Below are 18,990 nucleotides of genomic sequence, written 5' to 3'. Positions count from 1 at the left end.
CATAATTCTGTGGGTCAGCAGGACTGGTTCTTCTGCTGGCTTCACCTGGGCTCTCTCATGAGCAGCTGATTGGCTGAGGGCTCAGTTCAGGTAGAGCAACTTGATTTTGATGGTTTGCCTCTTTTCTCTCCATATAATCTTTGAACTCAGGCTTTTTTCATCAAATAGCAGTCTGAGGACTACATTCCTAAAAGAAGTAAGCAGAGACTACAAGGCTTCTTGAAGCCTGAACTCCAGAACTTGCAAACATGGTTTTTGTCACATTCCATTGGTCATAGCAAGTTCTAAGGTCTATTTAAGGGGTGAAGAAATAGACAGCTTCTCTTAATGGGAAGAACTGCCAAGTATTTGTGGCCATGCTAATCTTAACTTGCATGACATCCACATCTATTGACTATGTGGAAGAAGCAACGTTCATGTGGGATATGGGAAGAAGCAGCTGGAAAAGTAAAGGGAGACCTATGTGAGAATGGCATCGTAACAGTCAAGGAGAGGAGAGTTGCAAGAATGGAAGGAGGAGGTCACAATGTATGATGTTACAAAGAGGTCTGCAAGCCACAGTTCTGCAAGTGGCTATTGGGTGTGGCAGTTAGGAGATTTCTGATAACCCTAAGAAGACATGTGTCTACTGAGGATGAGTGGAGGCAGTAGACATTTTGTGGTGGGTTGAGGAGTTTCTGCAAAGTGATGTACTAGAGAGAATAATGATGGATTGCTATTTGGTGTGTGAAGGAAAGATAGTGGAGGGAAATATGTGGTCAAGCAAAGGTTCTTTTAATATGACAAGATAGTAGAAAGAACCAGAGAAAAAGGTAGAAGATAAAAAGAGTTTATGAAGGGGTAAATTATAAAGCAAAGTCCTAGAAGAGGTAGAGACGGTAAAATTCAAAGCATATTAAAGAGTTAAAACCTAGGGAAGAAAAATAAACGCACAATACTTTTGATATAGATGATTCATGTTTTTCTCTTATCAATAATGTTCCCGAGTATAATATCTCTCCTTTTCCTTAACAAAATAGAATGGCAGGCCCTGATATACTCTTATTTCTACAAGTTAATTATTTTCTTTTCTCTTCAAGAAATTTATTTGTGATTAATGTAAATAGTTGATTATTCAGATGAAGCTTCCAATTGGAAGTTATTTTATTGCAGTTCATTACAGGGTATATTCAGAAAATGAAAGGCTGGGATAATGGGGTTCACCTCATGTTTTCAGCTATCCAACTGGATAACTGAAATTCTTTCATATGACTTATGCCCTTCAAGTTTACCAGCTTATCTCGGAATACATTTAGAGGGGAAGAGCAGGTGGTTGCATGTAAATACAAGCTCAAAATCATTATCATTAGGAAATATCTTGCACTAAGAAGGCAAAGCCAATATGAATTCGGCTGTCAAAAGAAAATCTCGTACTAATAGCTGAAATAACAATAGTTATCAGTAAACAAAACATTAAGGGTAGGTGACTTTCCTTTTAATAAGCACTTATTTTTTGTTGCGAAATATTTCTTTACAAAATACCAAACAGTAAGGGCACTTTAGCAACCTCGCAGGTGCAGGTAATACTGGGAAGTGAACACTCAAATTTTCAACAAGATTAGATATATTCTCACCATTTCATCTGGTAAATACCACATGTTAAATATTTGCATTTTGATTATAATCACTGTCCGGAATCTGAACTATGAGCTCAGTTTACTTAACCCCAAGTGGTTTCCAATACACATTCTTTACACATTCTCTTCCCTTTTCTCTGTACATGGGAATTATATTGTATAGCTACCCTGCCATTATGGAATGTCTAGGGTTTTTCTTATCCCACATGTCTGGTTTATAATATTACTTCTTAGAAAATTAAAGTGGCATTAGTAGAGCTCAGAACTAATAAATACAAATATACATACACACACTCGTATACACACAAACATATATATCAAATTTTTATTTTCAAGATAATTTCTTCTTTTGTTTTTATTAAGTGATGACTGTCCAAAGTTTTCATAGAGTCATTAATTTTCTGAAAGACTCCAATTTTCAAACTATTTTTAAAAAATGTTAATGGTTTGAGTTTGGAGGAAACTGTTTTCATAGCACTAATTTTCATGCTTTATCTATCAAAACAGTGATTCAAATTTCCTTAGCAACCTAAGAAAAGAGCTGTATTATTTATGAGTTCTGTATTTATCTCTCCCTAGTATTGCAGCTGTATGATCCAAAAACAAATGTTACTTCAGAAGACATTTGCCACATACTGGGTAAAATTAAGCAGAGTTAGTTGTGGGCCAGAGCTTCCTATTTCAAGTGTAGCATATTTGCTTTACCTAAACTGCCTTCAGTTTTTCTGAGGTCATTATTTTTTAAGTGTAGGAAATAGCCAGACAAACTTAGAATTTATTGATCAATGTAGCTTTTCTTTTTCTTTTTCTTTTTCTTTTCCCTTTCTTTCTTTCTTTCTTTCTTTCTTTCTTTCTTTCTTTCTTTCTTTCTTTCTTTCTTTCTTTCTTTCTTTCTTTCTTTCTTTCTTTCTTTCTTTCTTTCTTTCTTTCTTTCTTTCTTTCTTTCTTTCTTTCTTTCTTTCTTTCTTTTTTTTTTTTGTCACCAGACTGGAGTGCAGTGGCACCATCTTGGCTCACGCAATCTCCGCCTCCCAGGTTTACGCCATTCTCCTGTCTCAGCCTCCAGAGTAGTTGGGGCTACAGGCGCCCACCACCACACCCGGCTAATTTTTGTATTTTTAGTAGAGGCAGGGTTTCACCATGTTGGCCAGGATAGTTTGGATCTCTTGACGTCGTGATCTGCCCACCTTGGCCTCCCAAAGTGCTGGGATTACAGGCAGAGCCACTGCGTTGGGCCTCAATGTAGCTTTCAAAGGCTGAACAAGTGGGGGAACATTGAAACTTACTAAAAATAAATTGAACAATTCTCTAAAACTTAAAGAAGACAGTCAAAGGTCTCCTAGACTGACATCCTATACGTATTCCTGAAAAAAATTTTAATGTTTTATGTAAGAGATCCCATCGGCATTGTAATACAATTTTATGCAGTCATACATTATTTACATGAGGGAAATATTATTTAATTTATTGTTAGCAAATACAGGTGGCTTCTGAGGAATAAAGATGACATTTTTCATTTTATATGGTAAAAAAATAGTTTAATTTGTGCATTACAGACGTTTCATGTAAACCTTAAATATTGTGAAATGTTGTGCCAAGGTCAAATACATTTAGAAAGTACTGTATACTGAAATCATTTTCCTTTTCTTGAGGTTTTATGATGTAACATCATCATATTAAATGCCCTAGAATTCCTAAAGTAAAGAAATCTGTTTCACTGTGTTTATCCAGGGGTTGGCAAACTTTCAGTAAAGGACTAATAGTAAATATTTTAAGGTTTGTGAACCATAAGATCACTCTCTGTCACATACTCAACTTCGTCATTGCAGCATGAAAACAGTCATATACAATATGTAAACAAACGAGCATGGCTGTGTTTCAATAAAACTTTATGGACACTGAAATCTGAATCGTATAATTTTCATGTCTAAGCTGGTTATTTTCCTTTTGATTTTTAAAATCATGAAAAAATGTAAAACACATTCTTAGACCATGAACCATACAAAAACTGGTGGTGGCCTGCATGTGATCAAAGGGCTATAGTTTGCCAACACTGTGGTAGCCAAATAATTTCCAAATTTATTTGAACATCAAAACATTGACTTATCACCTATTTATTGACTAATGAACAAGTCTAAAGAAAACTAGAAAAATAACTGAACCAGTTGTCCTTTTCAATTTTCCATTTCTAAAACTAGCAGAGACATTTTAGCTTTGTATGTTTAAATATCTAGACAAAGTACTAATATTTACAAATATGAACTTGGCATTCTGCTGGTCTTCATATAACCACATTATTGTTGTCTTCTTTTTTTTGTTTTTTTTTCTAAAGCAGATAGAGAACTAGTCATTATAAATGCTAACTATGTATCAGTCACTGGCTTAGAAACTTCACATATGTTGTGTAATTTAATATTTATCACAAACTTGTGATTTGGATGTGTTGTGTAGATGAGAAAATTGAAGCTTAGATGTGCATAATGATCTCTCTGTACTTATTGATGCACTCATCCATAAAATGGGCGTAATTTTAGTACATCTTCATTGGTTTGGGAAATGGATTAAATAGGTTTAAACATATAAAGCACTTACAGCATAGCACATACTAAATGTTCATTAAATATTGGTATTTTTATTAGAAAATAATTAAATATTAATTATCTCCAGGTGCAGGAATGAATAAGTCATTTTAAATTTTCTTATTTAAAATCCGTATATTGCTGATTTTTATGATAAACATTAAAGCGGCCAGGAACCGTGGCTCATGCCTGTAATCCCAGCACCTTGGGAGGTCAAGATATGAGGATCACTTAAGTTTGAGACCAGCTCCAGCAACATAGTGAGACCCTGTCTCTAAAAAAAATAAAAAAAATTAAAAAAAAAAAGGCTCGAGGCAGTAAAAAAAAATTGCCTAGTATGTGAAAAAGCCAGTAATCAAACATACATGCTTTTAATTCCTTCCTAGTTACTCATTATATTGTTTTGGAGGTTTAGAATACCATGAAGAAATTTTGTTTAATCCAGTTTTAAAAATATTTTTAGAAATTTGAATTGAACTGTCAATTCAATATTTTATTCAGTTGTTCACCACGGAAATTACAAAATAATTTTATATTTTCTTTTTTTTTTTTTTCCACGAAGCTCTGCCTCCTGGGTTCATACCATTCTCCTACCTCAGCCTCCAGAGTAGCTGGGACTACAGGCGCCCGCCACCATGCCCAGCTAATTTTTGTATTTTTAGTAGAGACAGGGTTTCACCACGTTGGCCAGGATGGTCTCGATTTCTTGACCTCGTGATCCTCCTGCCTAGGCATCCCAAAGTGCCCAGTCAATTTTATAGTTCCTTTTTAAACTGATTTAAAAAATTAGGAGTCTGTGTATGAGAAGCCACCTGATTTCAAGAAAATCTATTATTGAATATTGATAGATAAGCTTGTATGTTGATAATACATTGATGTAGTTGATAAATAAATATATATTGTCTTGTGTTTTTATGATACCACAAAGCATATTTTTTAAATAAGCTCAAATCTAACTCAGATATTGTATTTTGTTTTCAGAAAAAAACTTACTAAAACATATTGATTATTAGATTTACTAGAGAGCTCATCAGTGGTCTGACTCAATTCTAATTCATTTATCTAAACTTATTTTACTCCACTTATTAGCTGAGGGTAGCATTGAACAAACAATCTCTTGTACCTCAGTTTTCTAATCTGTAACATGGGTTTGATAATACAACCTATTTGATATGGTTGTAATGAAAACTGAATTTGTATGCATAAAGCATTTACAACAATTGCTGACGTTTACTAAGCATACAATAAATATGAGTTATTATTAGCCAATGTATCTTTTACCTATCCTCAACTGTTCTTTAGTTATCTTACCACTTTTTAAGTAGCTGTTCCTCAGCTACCAGGCCCACATTAATCATGTTAAGGCAAGGCACAATTTGAATAGGTCCCCTTTACAGACAAGATCTAAATTACCACCTTCGTACCACATTAAATCTCTTGAAGCTCTTTCTACAAAGGGTTACGGAGGTTGTGAATGAATTGAAGGTATTGAGAACAACTTCTATGCCTTTTTTATTATTTATTAAAGACTACTTAACTTTATTATTGCCTTTCTTCTCTGAAATTGTATAGTACATTTGTACAGAGCATATCTTATGATTTCTAGTAGTGCTTAGCATGGTCTTGAATTTAAAAAATCTATTTCTCTAAACATGTATTTTTTTCTTTCCAGCTATATGACAATATTCTGAATATAAAGATCATTTTATCTTCCATTTCTCTTACATCCTTAACACCAAATCATATTTGTTAAAACTGAAGTTCCATTAACAAATACATATTGAAACAAATTATAATAATTTATATACCATAGCTTAAAATGAACAGTGAATTTGGAGGCAAAGTGACATAGAATAAATGCAATTTACTTGTATAAAATTTTTATTAAAAATTGCACATTTGGCCAGGCGCGGTGGCTCACGCCTGTAATCCCAGCACTTTGGGAGGCCGAGGAGGGCGGATCACAAGGTCAGGAGATTGAGACTATCCTGGCTAACAAGGTGAAACCCCGTCTCTACTAAAAACACAAAAAATTAGTTGGGCGTGGTGGCGGGCACCTGTAGTCCCAGCTACTTAGGAAACTGAGGCAGGAGAATGGTGTGAACCCAAGAGGCAGACCTTGCAGTGAGCTGAGATCTTGCCACTGCACTCCAGCCTGGGCGACAGAGTGAGACTCTGTCTCAAAAAAAAAATTCTGTAATGGTGTTAGAGTAAAATCAGCTTCTATCTACTGAGGATTATATTATTATAAAATGTACTGACATTTAATGAAGATTTTGAAGGGAATTATATGCGCTGTGTTTTAAGAAAATATGAGAAAGATAGTCCCCATTTCTCTATGGAAAGAAAATTTTGGCTGAAAACATTTATTTACCTTCCACAGCATGAAAAAAATCAGACTATAACACTAATCTTAGCTTAGTCAAATACTGATGAAATGTATAATATTAGTAACCATTGCTTTTTTATTTTAACTTTTAAGTTTGGGGGTACCAGTGCAGGTTTGTAACATAGGTAAACTTGTGTCATGGGGGTTTGTTATACAGATTATCCCCTCACCTGGGTATTAAGCCTAGTACCCATTAGTTATTTTGCCTGAACCTCTCCCTCCTCCTATCCTCCACCCTCTGAAAGACACCAGTGTATTGTTGCCTTCTATATGTCCACGTGTTCTCATCATTTAGCTCCCACTTACAAGTGAGAACATGCAGTACTTGGTTTTCTGTTTCTATGTTAGTTTGTCCAGGATAATGGACATATCTGTTCATATCCTTGTAAGGACATGATCTCATTCTTTTACAGCTTCATAGTATTCCATGGTGTATATGAACCACATTTTCTTTTTCCAGTCTACCGTTGATGGGCATTTAGTTTGATTCCATGTCTTTGCTATTGTGACTGGTGCTACAATGAACATATGCATGTGTACATGTGTTTTTATATCTAGCCTCTATAAGGAACTTAAACAAATTTACAAGTAAAAAATAAACAATCCCATAAAAAAGTGGGCAAATGACATGAACAGATACTTTATTTTTTAAGTCAGAATATAGGCAGTTTTATTTGGTTTAATGTAATGTATATGTCTTTTTCTTTTCTTTTTTTTTTTTTTTTTGAAGACATACATGCAACCAACCATCATATGAAAAAAAGTTCAATATCATTGATCATTAGAGAAATGCAAATCAGAACAACAATGAGATATCATACCATCTCATGCCAGTCAGAATGGCTACTATTAAAAAACAATCAAAAATAACAGATGATGGTAAGGTGGGAAAAAAGTAATGATTATACACTTTTCAGAGGAGTGCAAATTAGTTCAGTCATTGTGGAAGACAGTGTGGCAATTCCTCAAAGACCTAAAATCAGAAATACCATTAGACTCAGCAATCTCATTACTGGGTGTATACCCAAAGGAGTAACCATTGTTTTATATTCAGCAATCAGAAAGCACAATGCATGGAATAATGCATGTCACCAATTCACATGAATAAGGGTGACTTTGTGACCATATTAGATTCCAGAATGTCTTCTGCACAACAAAAGCAAAATAATGTTATATTCAGTTTAATTTTATTGCTAGGCTATTTTTAAAGGTTGTCCCTGACTTGTTTAGACCTATCTTTTATGCCTACAGTTCCCCTAAACTAGAGGTTTTTGGTTTTTTTTTTCTCTCTCTCTTATTTCCTACAGTTGTCTGTGGGGTTTCCCTTTCACCTTGTAAAGACTACAAATAATTTCTTGGCCACCTCTTTCCTTAAACTTTGAGTGCCTAGAAATCTTCCTTCCTAATTCTGATTTATGTTTGTCCCTTCTGTCCAGGACAGAAATAACTTCAAGGAAGGCATATAAGAGAATTGCAATAAACCATTGTGCTGACTCCCAGCCCTAACACAACCATCACTGCATGGGTCTAAACCATTCCAAGTATGTCATGTCATCCACACATCTTTTTGTCCCATAGCTCATTTCCCATATATACTGGCCATATATTCAAATACAATTTCTTAATCAAAAAGAAAAATTTACAAGGCTATGAATGGAAGCCTTTCCATGAACTAAAATTAATCCTATTCCTTAGAACCTGCTCTGGAGTTAACAAAGAGGCCCAGTTGGGTAGAATTAATTATAGCAAGCATAAAGGTTGATGGTGGATGAAAAGGAGCAAAAAAAAAAAAAAAAAGTCCTATTCATATTTCGTTAAATAGAATGCCAACTTTCATCATATGTTTTAGACTACTTGAGATTGCTGCATCTCCCTGGCTTGTTATTTTTGCTTTAATACATTTTACTATTAGATTCCCTAGAAGCGGTAAGAAAAAGAGGGAAAAGGGGAGCTGTGCTGAAAGTATGTTTTATTTTAAATCTGGAACAGGGCTTGTCAACAGTGCCACTATTGACATTTCAGGCCAGATAATTATTTGATATGAGAATCTGTCTTGTGCATTGTAGGATATTTATCTTTCTGGCTTCTACCCACTGGATACATTCTGTTTTGTTTAAAATCTGGAAGAGGGTGTGTCAACAGTGTCACCTGATGTGAAAACCCAAAATGTGTCTATACATTGTCACATATCTCCCGGGGGCAAAATCACCCTTGGTAGGGAACCACTGAGATAAATTTCAGTTTAAAGAATAAACAATGGTAATAAGAAGGAAACAAAGACTAGTCTTTGGGAAGCTGGCCAAGACTCAGATATGCCCCCAAAGTTTCACAGGTCTCATCCTTCAATCTGAAGTTTCCCTCACAATCTCTAGGCATAGGTACCACCTATTCAACCTATTCATACCTATTCATACCTATTCAACCAATAGGTTGAAACTGAAAAAGTCCAGACTCTGATTTTCAAGCATGAAGTCTTGCTCTGCAGAGACACAAGCAATAAAAGCATTTCCCTTGGAATCACTCCTTTACATAGTAGCTACATTGTGTTAGTATTATACTTTCCAGGCTGGCCTGGGAAATCAAGAGTTGTTTCACATGTTCTATGGAAAAATACACTCAGAGTTCCAAATATTTTCCATAAATATTTACAGATTGCATCCTAGTGTTCATATACTGGGTTTTAGAAGCATATCTTGTAATTATTCTTAATAATTTAATATTTTATTTATTCTTACTGTTTTGAAAGTGGGTTCCTGCTTTTATATATAAAATTTTAGCCAAAGTTTAATGTCTATGATACACCAGGAAGAAATTTTGCTCTTTGATTGATTTTCCAGGGCCAACTTTTGTGCCTTTTATCTTTGGGACACTGAATAAAGATGGCCAAATTTTATACATTTATCCACTTATCTTCATTTGTCTCTACCTCCACACTAAATTCCTTTTCTGTAAATATAAATGTTGTTGAATCTCCAATTTGATGCTACAATATCATAGACAATATTTTATCTTAAAACTTCAAGATTTAAACTGCTAATTTATTTCTTGATGCTTTGTGCTTAGTCAATTAAAGTATTTTGAAAGAATATTTGATTGTATGAATGTTGTCTTTTTTATTAGAAGCCAACTCATTTTAATTCTGTGTAATTGTTTCTGTGTTATTAATGCTAATTATCAGTGGAGAACTATTTTAAGTGCTTGCTTCACAATAGAGTCAATGTAAAAAGTCCCATATTCAATTTTTCACTAATATTTCAAAGTTGTTTTGGAAAAATACCTCTGAGGCTAACACATGTTGTTGAAAGTTTCATGTAGTATATAAATCCTCTTGAATTTATGATGGAGATATTCGAAAAAGGCAAAACCTGAATAATGAAACTGGTGTAGACGAATAACCAGGTATATATCTATCTTTTCAGTGAAATGTGTCTCATTAGCACAAATTTAATCAAAACCAGAAAACTATAAATCAGGGAAGATTAAAAATATTCTTGGCTCATCTTTGATCCAATGTGTATATTAATGATTTTTTACAATGTCTCTTATTTGGTTAAGAGTTATTTTATTTTGGTAGTGTACATGCCAATAAAAAAATAGACTGGTTGAAACAGGTGAAAAAAATATTGTGTATAGGTTAGAAAATATTTATAAAATAATATTGTTAACTACTATAGTAAATTCAAGAAGGTTACTGAATAAGAGTACTAAAAACACTATACCATTCTGTGTATTAAATAATAATAGTGGTAATTTTATTATCATTCTTAATACCTGTATTTATACAGTATATTTTCCACAATTTTCTACCTCTATTACTCTTATTTTTACTTGCAGAAATATGTCATATATCTACATTGCAGTTTTATAGTGAAGAATATATAGAATTAGAAAAAATAATGTAGCTGAATTTTGTAAATCTGTTCATAAAAATTAAGATAAAATCATAAATTTAAATTTTCAAGTCCAATCATCCCTGCTATATATATTTCAAAATATTTGCAAATGAATCTCATTAATATTTAAGGGGTTATTAAATTATAATGTACATTATATAGCATTATGAACATTAAACATTTTTCTTGTATATATATTGATAATTTTCAACCATACTATGTGATTATAAACTATCTTTGAAATCAACAGAAGTATGTTAAGCAACACAACAAAATATTTCTGTGAAAACCTTAGGATGTATTTAATGTTTTCAAATTTAACAAGGTTTCAAATATACAACTAAGGATAGTTATATGCATAAGAAATTTTATAAATGTATACTACGTAATTATAGTTGTAGCATAATATATGTATATAGTGTAACAAAATATTTTGAATTATGTTTTGAATTGTTTTTCATCCAATTTCCAATAACTAAAACATAGTAAAAGATAATTGTGTGAAGTAGTTATGAATTGGTGGGAGTCATAGTTTAAATCTGAGTAAAAAGCATTTTCTCTTTTGTTAGGAACCATTCTTGAAATGGACAAACTAGTTCAAATCAAGTGCAATCACAGCTATAATGTTATTCAATTTTGAACGTATATTTCATTGTAAAATGTCTTAAGTTTTATCTATTGTGATGTGTTTTAATCAGAAACAAAATGTAACATACCGTAATTAACATTGTGTAAGGTGATACACTGAGTTTTTATTTATTCATTGTTTTACCTGCTTAAAGTGGACATCTGGTACATTACCTTGTTATAAGTAATGATGTAGATAACTGATTCAAATCTTTTTGACCATATAATTTATTAAAGAAAGTTCATGGATAATAAGCTATTAGCATGCTAACTACTATACTTTGAAGACATGACCCCACTGAATTCTGGCTTATGAAATTTTATATCCACTTGCAAATTGTGAAGATAACAGTTATCAAATTAACCTAAAATTCTAAACTGAAATTGGCATGAATTAAGTGTGAGTGTGGTAGTTACTTTATTCTGTTAAATGTACAATTTTTTGAGTAAAAGCTTTTCCTCTGAAATGTAATACGGGAGTAATACATTTGGAATCCCATAATCCAGGAAATATCTATTTTATAACCAGTTAATTTAAACAAATCTACACTTGCAAACAAATTATGGTATTCCTATAGAGGTGCCCATCAGGATATCCACCTGTTGGTTACTCCCTTCCAGAGTATCTAGTGAGGATCAGTCCTGGAACCAACATCAGTATCAGTCTTACCATCTGCCTTCAATCTCAGCCCCTATTCATCTAGTATTCCAGAATCAGATACAGGGGACTCTCTCAATGCTTGCCTTTATACCGAATGTTCATGAAGAAGATAATTGAGTTAAAGGAAGGCAAAATTATACTTTACCTAAAAGCATTCAACCCAGGAGTTTGATTAACTATAGTAGGTAAAACATTAATTTTATGAAGAAAAGTACATTGAGTTCCAAGTGTTAAATTAAAAGTAACTATTGACATGTAATCAATTCATATAAATTGGAAAATATTTATAAGTGAGTAGCCTTAATAGCTATTGTAATCCACTTTCAAGGATTAGTTATAGGTTAAAGTATAAAGCCAGAGCTGGAAGGAAAACTCCTACTTCCTAGCTTTGTGACTAGGCAAGTGACTTTCCCTCTCCTTGCCTCAGTTATGTCATCTGTAAAATGGGGATAACATTAGTAATGCCTTATACATGGGTTTTTAACTTCAGGGCTGTTGCCCAATCAACCTCTAAAATAGAAATATCTTCATTGGATTGAAAATAGTAAATATCAATAAATGTATTTCCAATGAACAGGAAAAATATTTGAAGTATTGAAAAATATTGAGTGAGCAAGAGCAGAGTATGGTGAGCTGAAAAGGAAAAAAAGGAACAATAACAATCAAATTGGCTTGTGGCATTGTTCATCAATTAAACCAAAACACAGGTAAGAATAGAAAATAGACATACATCTTGGGATATGAGATTTTATAAATTAAAAACAGAAAAAGCAATGTTTATCTGCTCAGCCCCAAGAAACACACACATAAAGCAAAGTAACACAGAACAAATAACAATTTTACACATGCAATATAGGTGTATATTTTATGCAATCCGCTGTTGCATTAGAATTGGAGGTTATGTGTCTCAACTACTAGATCTGAATCCATTAGATAAGAACTGTTTGTTACATGGTATTACATAACAAACCAAGCTATCTAATCTAAATTTGTATGTGTAACCTTTTGTTGTGTTTGCATTTGTAGATATCATTATTTCTACTAAACAGTACATTTTGAAAGGTTGAGGTGGGAACATTTTATTTAGGCCCAGTTCGAGTGTTAAAATATTTATTATATCAGATGACTAGGTTTTCATGGGGCTGTGACCAAATGAAAACATTTATGTCTATAAAGTAATGATTATTTAAGATTTCTAAACTGATTTAATTTTGATGGATATTTATTCCATATCCTTTCTACATTTTTAAATTTTTTTAACTTTATGAAATGATACTGAGGGTCATAAGTCTATATCAGTCTAGCAACTGGGTGCTACTAATGTATTAAGGAATTCAGCACTGAAACCACCAATAAACAAACAAATGTTCCATTCTCAATCCTGGCACTTTCCCCACAATAAGAGAGAAACATTTTCTTATAAATCACGCATGTCTTTGTATCATACACATTTCCCATGACAGTGCCAGTCACAGAGGAGGTGCTTAACAAACATGTGTGAAATAAATGAATAGAAACTCAGCCACAGCCACGTTATAAAATAAATATGGTTTATTTTAAATAAATCCTAATTCTGCTATAAAGTAGACTTTAGGCCTGGTAAAGCATATAATAGCTGTGGATGATTTATTGCCTAAATTCAGTAACAGATGGTTATTACTTTTAAATGTGTTCAGAAGAAGTTTTAAAAATTGTTCTGTTTGCATGATTGTAAAATTTCCCCAAAATATTGAGAAATAGCTGACTGCAGAAAATACAAGGACATTTGGGGCAGATTTAAAAAAGAAAGACAGAAAATGATAGCACTGGAGCCAGTCAGATCGTGAGGTTATTAATAAGGCACTATTTTTTTAATATGTAACATAGAACCAATGTGCATGACGATCATTAGTGTTCTTTCCATGTGAGCTGAAAACTGGCAGATCTCTGGAGGAGGTCACAATATACAAGAACTTGATCCTTCCAAAGCAGGAAGGATTCCAATAGGAATAGGGGTCATGGGAGTATTTGGGAATCGTCACATACATCATCATCATCATCATCATCATCATCATCATCATCATCATCATCATCGTTATTATTCTACTATTAAAAATGATTATATGCTCAATTTCTGAGTCTCCTTCAGAGCTCTAGTGTAGGGATGAAAAATTTGTAGGTCTGCTACAGGAGATAGGTCTAAGAAGACAACAACAGAGGGTTTTGGTTACATGAGAGTTTTGTCAGCTAAGGGAGATACCCAGGTCAGCAGAAATCTTTTATTACTGCATGAGTTATAAAACAAGATTTGACTAAAATTAAAAAGTCACAGAAGAGAATAATTTCTGCACACATTTCTTTATGGCTGCCTAGTGGACAAAGTTCTTCCTTGATCCATTGAGTGCTCTAATGGGGCACTGTGGTTCATTCCCTTGGTATCTAAGACTAATTTAAGTTCTTGTTAAAAAAAGTGGTTCATTTGTTTCCAAAGTAATCCGCATATCCAAATTATCAGACTTATACATTTGTTTTTATAGTGTAGTGGTTAAAACTGCAGACTCTGGAGCCAGTTTTCTTGCCTATGTTTGGACCTTCATTGCACCACTCACTGTGTGACCTCAGGCAAGTTACCAACACCTCTCGTGCCTCACTTTATCTATAAAATGGGGGTAATATTTTTACCTATCTTACAGAATGGTGACAATTAAATTACTTAGTACGAGTAAGAGATTTGAACAGTGCCTGGGACATTGTAGATACTTTATGATGGATAGTTACTGTGTTTAATGCTATTTATTTTGAACAGGATTTCTTTTACAATTTAATCTTAAATACTAAAAAATAACATAAAACAAATTTGTCCTTAGTTTTAACATAATAACTACTAGTATTATAAGGTTGATAATTATGACAACTATTTAATTTTATTTGTACCATTATTTATAAAAGTTTACAATAAAATTTTGCAATTTAACATGAAATAAGTACATAGAATATTGTTTACTGCTTTTCAAATATCCTAGTTGAAGTAAATTAACTCTACGTGGTACAAAAACGTTTATACTAATTTTGGATGTTGCATGTACTTAATTAAAACATATCAAGGTAAGGATTTATTTAGAGCTGACTTGTGCTACATAGTCATAACACAGATAGTAGTATCACTTACTTAAAGAACTTACTTGTTTTTGTTTACAAAGTATTTGTGTCTTATTTCTCTACTAATCAAAATATGAAAGTAAGTTTGGTGTCCTAATTTCTAACCTACTCTTTTGTTGCTTGCAATTATTAAATGATGAATTATAAACATTGTCAAATATCATACTTACTTCAAAATATAATAATATTGAGTCATTAAGTGCAAAATATTTTATAAGAGAATTATCACAACTCAGTGTGATTTTTTGAGTAATCAACTATAACATTTTACTTCCTCCATGTGAATACTTACATTTTCCTGGACATTTTTTGTTAGGAGTTGGACCTAATCTTCAGTGTTACTTGGCATCCCTGATTTATCTTTCACCTTTAGTAATAACTTTTTTATTTCAGGTGAGTTAATAACCAAAGTATAAGAGTTAGTTAATTTAAAATAAAGATAACAACATAGAATTAATCACTATTGCTACCAAAACATAAACACTATAAATTCTAAATGTTAAATTATTATAGGAGCCAGGGAAATTTTCTTTGGTAAGTGGTTCCTGTAGTCATATCCTTTGAGTGCACCATATAAGTAAAGTGATAAATGATTTTGACTTAACTTTCACAAGAAGCCAATTACTACTAAAAACTGTTATACCATCATAAAATCACATTGTAGCATAATTCATTTCATGTCATTTGTTTCTCAGCATTCTTTTAAAGAGATATTATGAAAGAAACAGTCAACTTGATGTATAGTCATGATGGAAAGTATGATCTTAAAAATTTTCCGATAGGTATGATCTAGACATCGTGGAATTTTTGCTGCTTTTACTACCTGTACCATTTTTTTCTCCAGAGAACTGACGTGATTTTTTTCCCCCTTGCCCTTCTATAGTACAGAGGAAAGTACTATCAAGCCCATATGTATATGTATATTTACATAAATACATGTGTGTGCCTGTGTGTGCTGGGTAAGGGGGATCTATCTGTGTAACCATCTATATCCCAACTCTGATTCCTTTATGATATCTGTATTGTTAAAACTCTAGTCCGGGAAATCATCATCTCTTTTCTAGACTGATGCAATAGACTTCTTGCTTCTATTTTTTTCTGTTTTCCAGTCCATTTCACAAACAGAAGACAGACATATGTAAAGAATAAATTAGTTTCACCTCTGCTTAAAACTTTCCAGTTGCTTGAGTTTAGGAAAATCTTAGCTAACTCTTTAGCTTTCTCTTTCTCCAAAGTAGGGGATGGAGAAAGGAGATGCTTTTCTCCATCCCCTCTGTTGCCTATTATTTAATCTCTCCTTCCTATCGGCAGCAATTTCCAACTCTGGTATCCTCAGCTTTCAACTACATTCACATTATTGCTGTCCCTAGATCCTTATACTTCTGCTCATTGTTCCTGGAATTCTTTCCTGAGAACTCTGATTGCCTCTTTTTGATAATTGATATTGCTATTCAAATGTCACCTCCTTGGGGAAGACTGTCCTAAGCACTCTACGTAAAATAGATTGCCCTTCTTCCAGGTCATTTTCTATTCCTTCACCCCGTTTAATTTTCTTCATAGCATTTACTGCAATTTGATATTACATTAGTTATATATTCATGTCAGCATTCTTGTCTTCTTTGTTTATTACTTTATCCTTAGTACCTTTACATGTGTCTGGCATATAGTTGGCATGAAATAAACAGTTGTTAATGAAAAAGAATGACTATTTTTCCATTTTGTACTATTTTTAACTCTATGATTTCACTATTGCTACCTATGCTTTAATTAAAATACCCTCAGTTGTCTTGAATGAAAGTTTGCTCTTTCTAGAGCACACTAGGAAATAAAAAGATAATTAAGATTCTTTCCATGGTTTTTATACTTTTCTTGCATTAAATCTTCTGACTCTTTTTTTTTTTTTTTTTTTTTTTTTTTGAGATGGAGCTCACTCTGTTGCTCAGGCTGCAGGGCGGTGGCACAGTCTCCACTCCCTGCAACCACCACCTCCTGGATTAAAGCAATTCTCCTGCCTCAGCCTCCTGAGTAGCTGGGATTACAGGTGTCCATCACCACACCTGGCTAATTTTTGTATTTTTAGTAGAGACGGGGTTTATCTATGTTGGCCAGGCTGGTCTCAAACTTCTGACTTCAGGTGATCCACCCGCCTCGGCCTCTGAAAGTGCTTGGATTACAGGCGTGAGCCACCACACGTGGCCAATCTTCTGACTCTTATTCTCAACTTTAAAATGTCTCTCTCATTAAGGGTAAAAATCTAGAAAGCGTATTAATGTTAAACTGTCTTTCTGAATTTACGCAGGCGATGACAGAAATATAATGTGCTTTTGTTTTTCTTTCAGATCTCCAACTAAAGACATGGATTCAGAAGAGAAGGAAATTGTGGTTTGGGTTTGCCAAGAAGAGAAGATTGTCTGTGGGCTGACTAAACGCACGACCTCTGCTGATGTCATCCAGGCTTTGCTTGAGGAACATGAGGCTACGTTTGGAGAGAAACGATTTCTTCTGGGGAAGCCCAGTGATTACTGCATCATAGAGAAGTGGAGAGGCTCAGAACGGGTTCTTCCTCCACTAACTAGAATCCTGAAGCTTTGGAAAGCATGGGGAGATGAGCAGCCTAATATGCAATTTGTTTTGGTTAAAGCAGATGCTTTTCTTCCAGTTCCTTTGTGGCGGACAGCTGAAGCCAAATTAGTGCAAAACACAGAAAAAATGTGGGAGCTCAGCCCAGCAAACTACATGAAGACATTACCACCAGATAAACAAAAAAGAATAGTCAGAAAAACTTTCCGGAAACTGGCTAAAATTAAGCAGGACACAGTTTCTCATGAGCGAGATAATATGGAGACATTAGTTCATCTCATCATTTCCCAGGACCATACTATTCATCAGCAAGTCAAGAGAATGAAAGAGCTGGATCTGGAAATTGAAAAGTGTGAAGCTAAGTTCCATCTGGATCGGGTAGAAAATGATGGAGAAAACTACGTTCAGGATGCATATTTAATGCCCAGTTTCAGTGAAGTTGAGCAAAATCTGGACTTGCAGTATGAGGAAAACCAGACTCTGGAGGACCTGAGCGAAAGTGATGGAATTGAACAGCTGGAAGAACGACTGAAATATTACCGAATACTCATTGATAAGCTCTCTGTTGAAATAGAAAAAGAGGTAAGAAGTGTTTGCATTGATATAAACGAAGATGCGGAAGGGGCAGTTACAAGTGAACTGGAAAGTTCTAATTTAGAGGGTGTTAAGTGTGATTTGGAGAAAAGCATGAAAGCTGGTTTGAAAATTCACTCTCATTTGAGTGGCATCCAGAAAGAGATTAAATACAGTGACTCATTGCTTCAGATGAAAGAAAAAGAATATGAACTCCTGGCCAAGGAATTCAATTCACTTCATATTAGCAACAAAGATGGGTGCCAGTTAAAGGAAAACAGAGTGAAGGAATCTGAGGTTTCCAGTAGCAATGGGGAGATTCCTCCCTTTACTCAAAGAGTATTTAGCAATTACACAAATGACACAGACTCGGACACTGGTATCAGCTCTAACCACAGTCAGGACTCTGAAACAACCATGGGAGATGTGGTGCTGTTGTCAACATAGTTCCAATGCCTTCTTTCTGACCTGCTTTCATGTTTTAATGTTTGTTTAACTTAATAGGAAACCTTATTTTAAATATAACACTCTGAAAAAAAATGTAAATCATATTATAGCATTCAATAGTTAATAAAAACTAGAGAAATGTGTTGTTTTTGATGTGAAATTTCCAAGGGGACTTTAAATATTACAAGTTCAAGCAATGAACTACTTACTACGAATGCAGCACAGATAGCTTGTTGGTGGAGAACACAGAAATAATTTGATGGGAATCATATGATAATCTTCCTTAGCATCTATGGAAAATGATTTACGTAAACTTTAAAAGCAATCCTCCATATTGGACAGCCCAAATATTCAAACATGAAGAAGTAGAATTAAAATGTGCAGTGATATGTATTTTTCCAAAACTGTATCATTGGAATTTTTATATCTGTAAAGTATATGGAAGCTACTGTGTTGTAACTGCATTAATTCAAATTTTGGTTCTTTC

The 18,990-nt window shown here is 33.6% G+C and overlaps 1 protein-coding gene across 2 annotated transcripts in view; it reads left to right on the top strand.

Annotated features, from left to right (window-relative positions):
* RASSF9 (Ras association domain family member 9) overlaps window positions 1-18,656 on the top strand; it is a 32,316-nt gene extending 13,660 nt beyond the window's left edge. The window contains exon 3 of one of the 2 annotated variants that reach the window (XM_030938405.1): window positions 17,243-18,656. In XM_030938405.1, coding sequence (XP_030794265.1) covers window positions 17,243-18,503 — 1,261 coding nt within the window. In that variant the 3' untranslated portion in view covers window positions 18,504-18,656. The remainder of the gene's footprint in view (window positions 1-17,242) is intronic. The other variant, XM_010355534.2, reaches the window with a different exon arrangement.
* The last annotated feature ends 334 nt before the right edge of the window (window positions 18,657-18,990 follow it).

Source organism: Rhinopithecus roxellana, chromosome 10 (assembly GCF_007565055.1).
Source record: "Rhinopithecus roxellana isolate Shanxi Qingling chromosome 10, ASM756505v1, whole genome shotgun sequence".
In the NCBI taxonomy this organism is placed as follows: Eukaryota; Metazoa; Chordata; class Mammalia; order Primates; family Cercopithecidae; genus Rhinopithecus; species Rhinopithecus roxellana.
The sequence above is the reverse complement of the archived record's forward strand: the minus strand, read 5'-3'. Positions and strand labels throughout refer to the sequence as shown.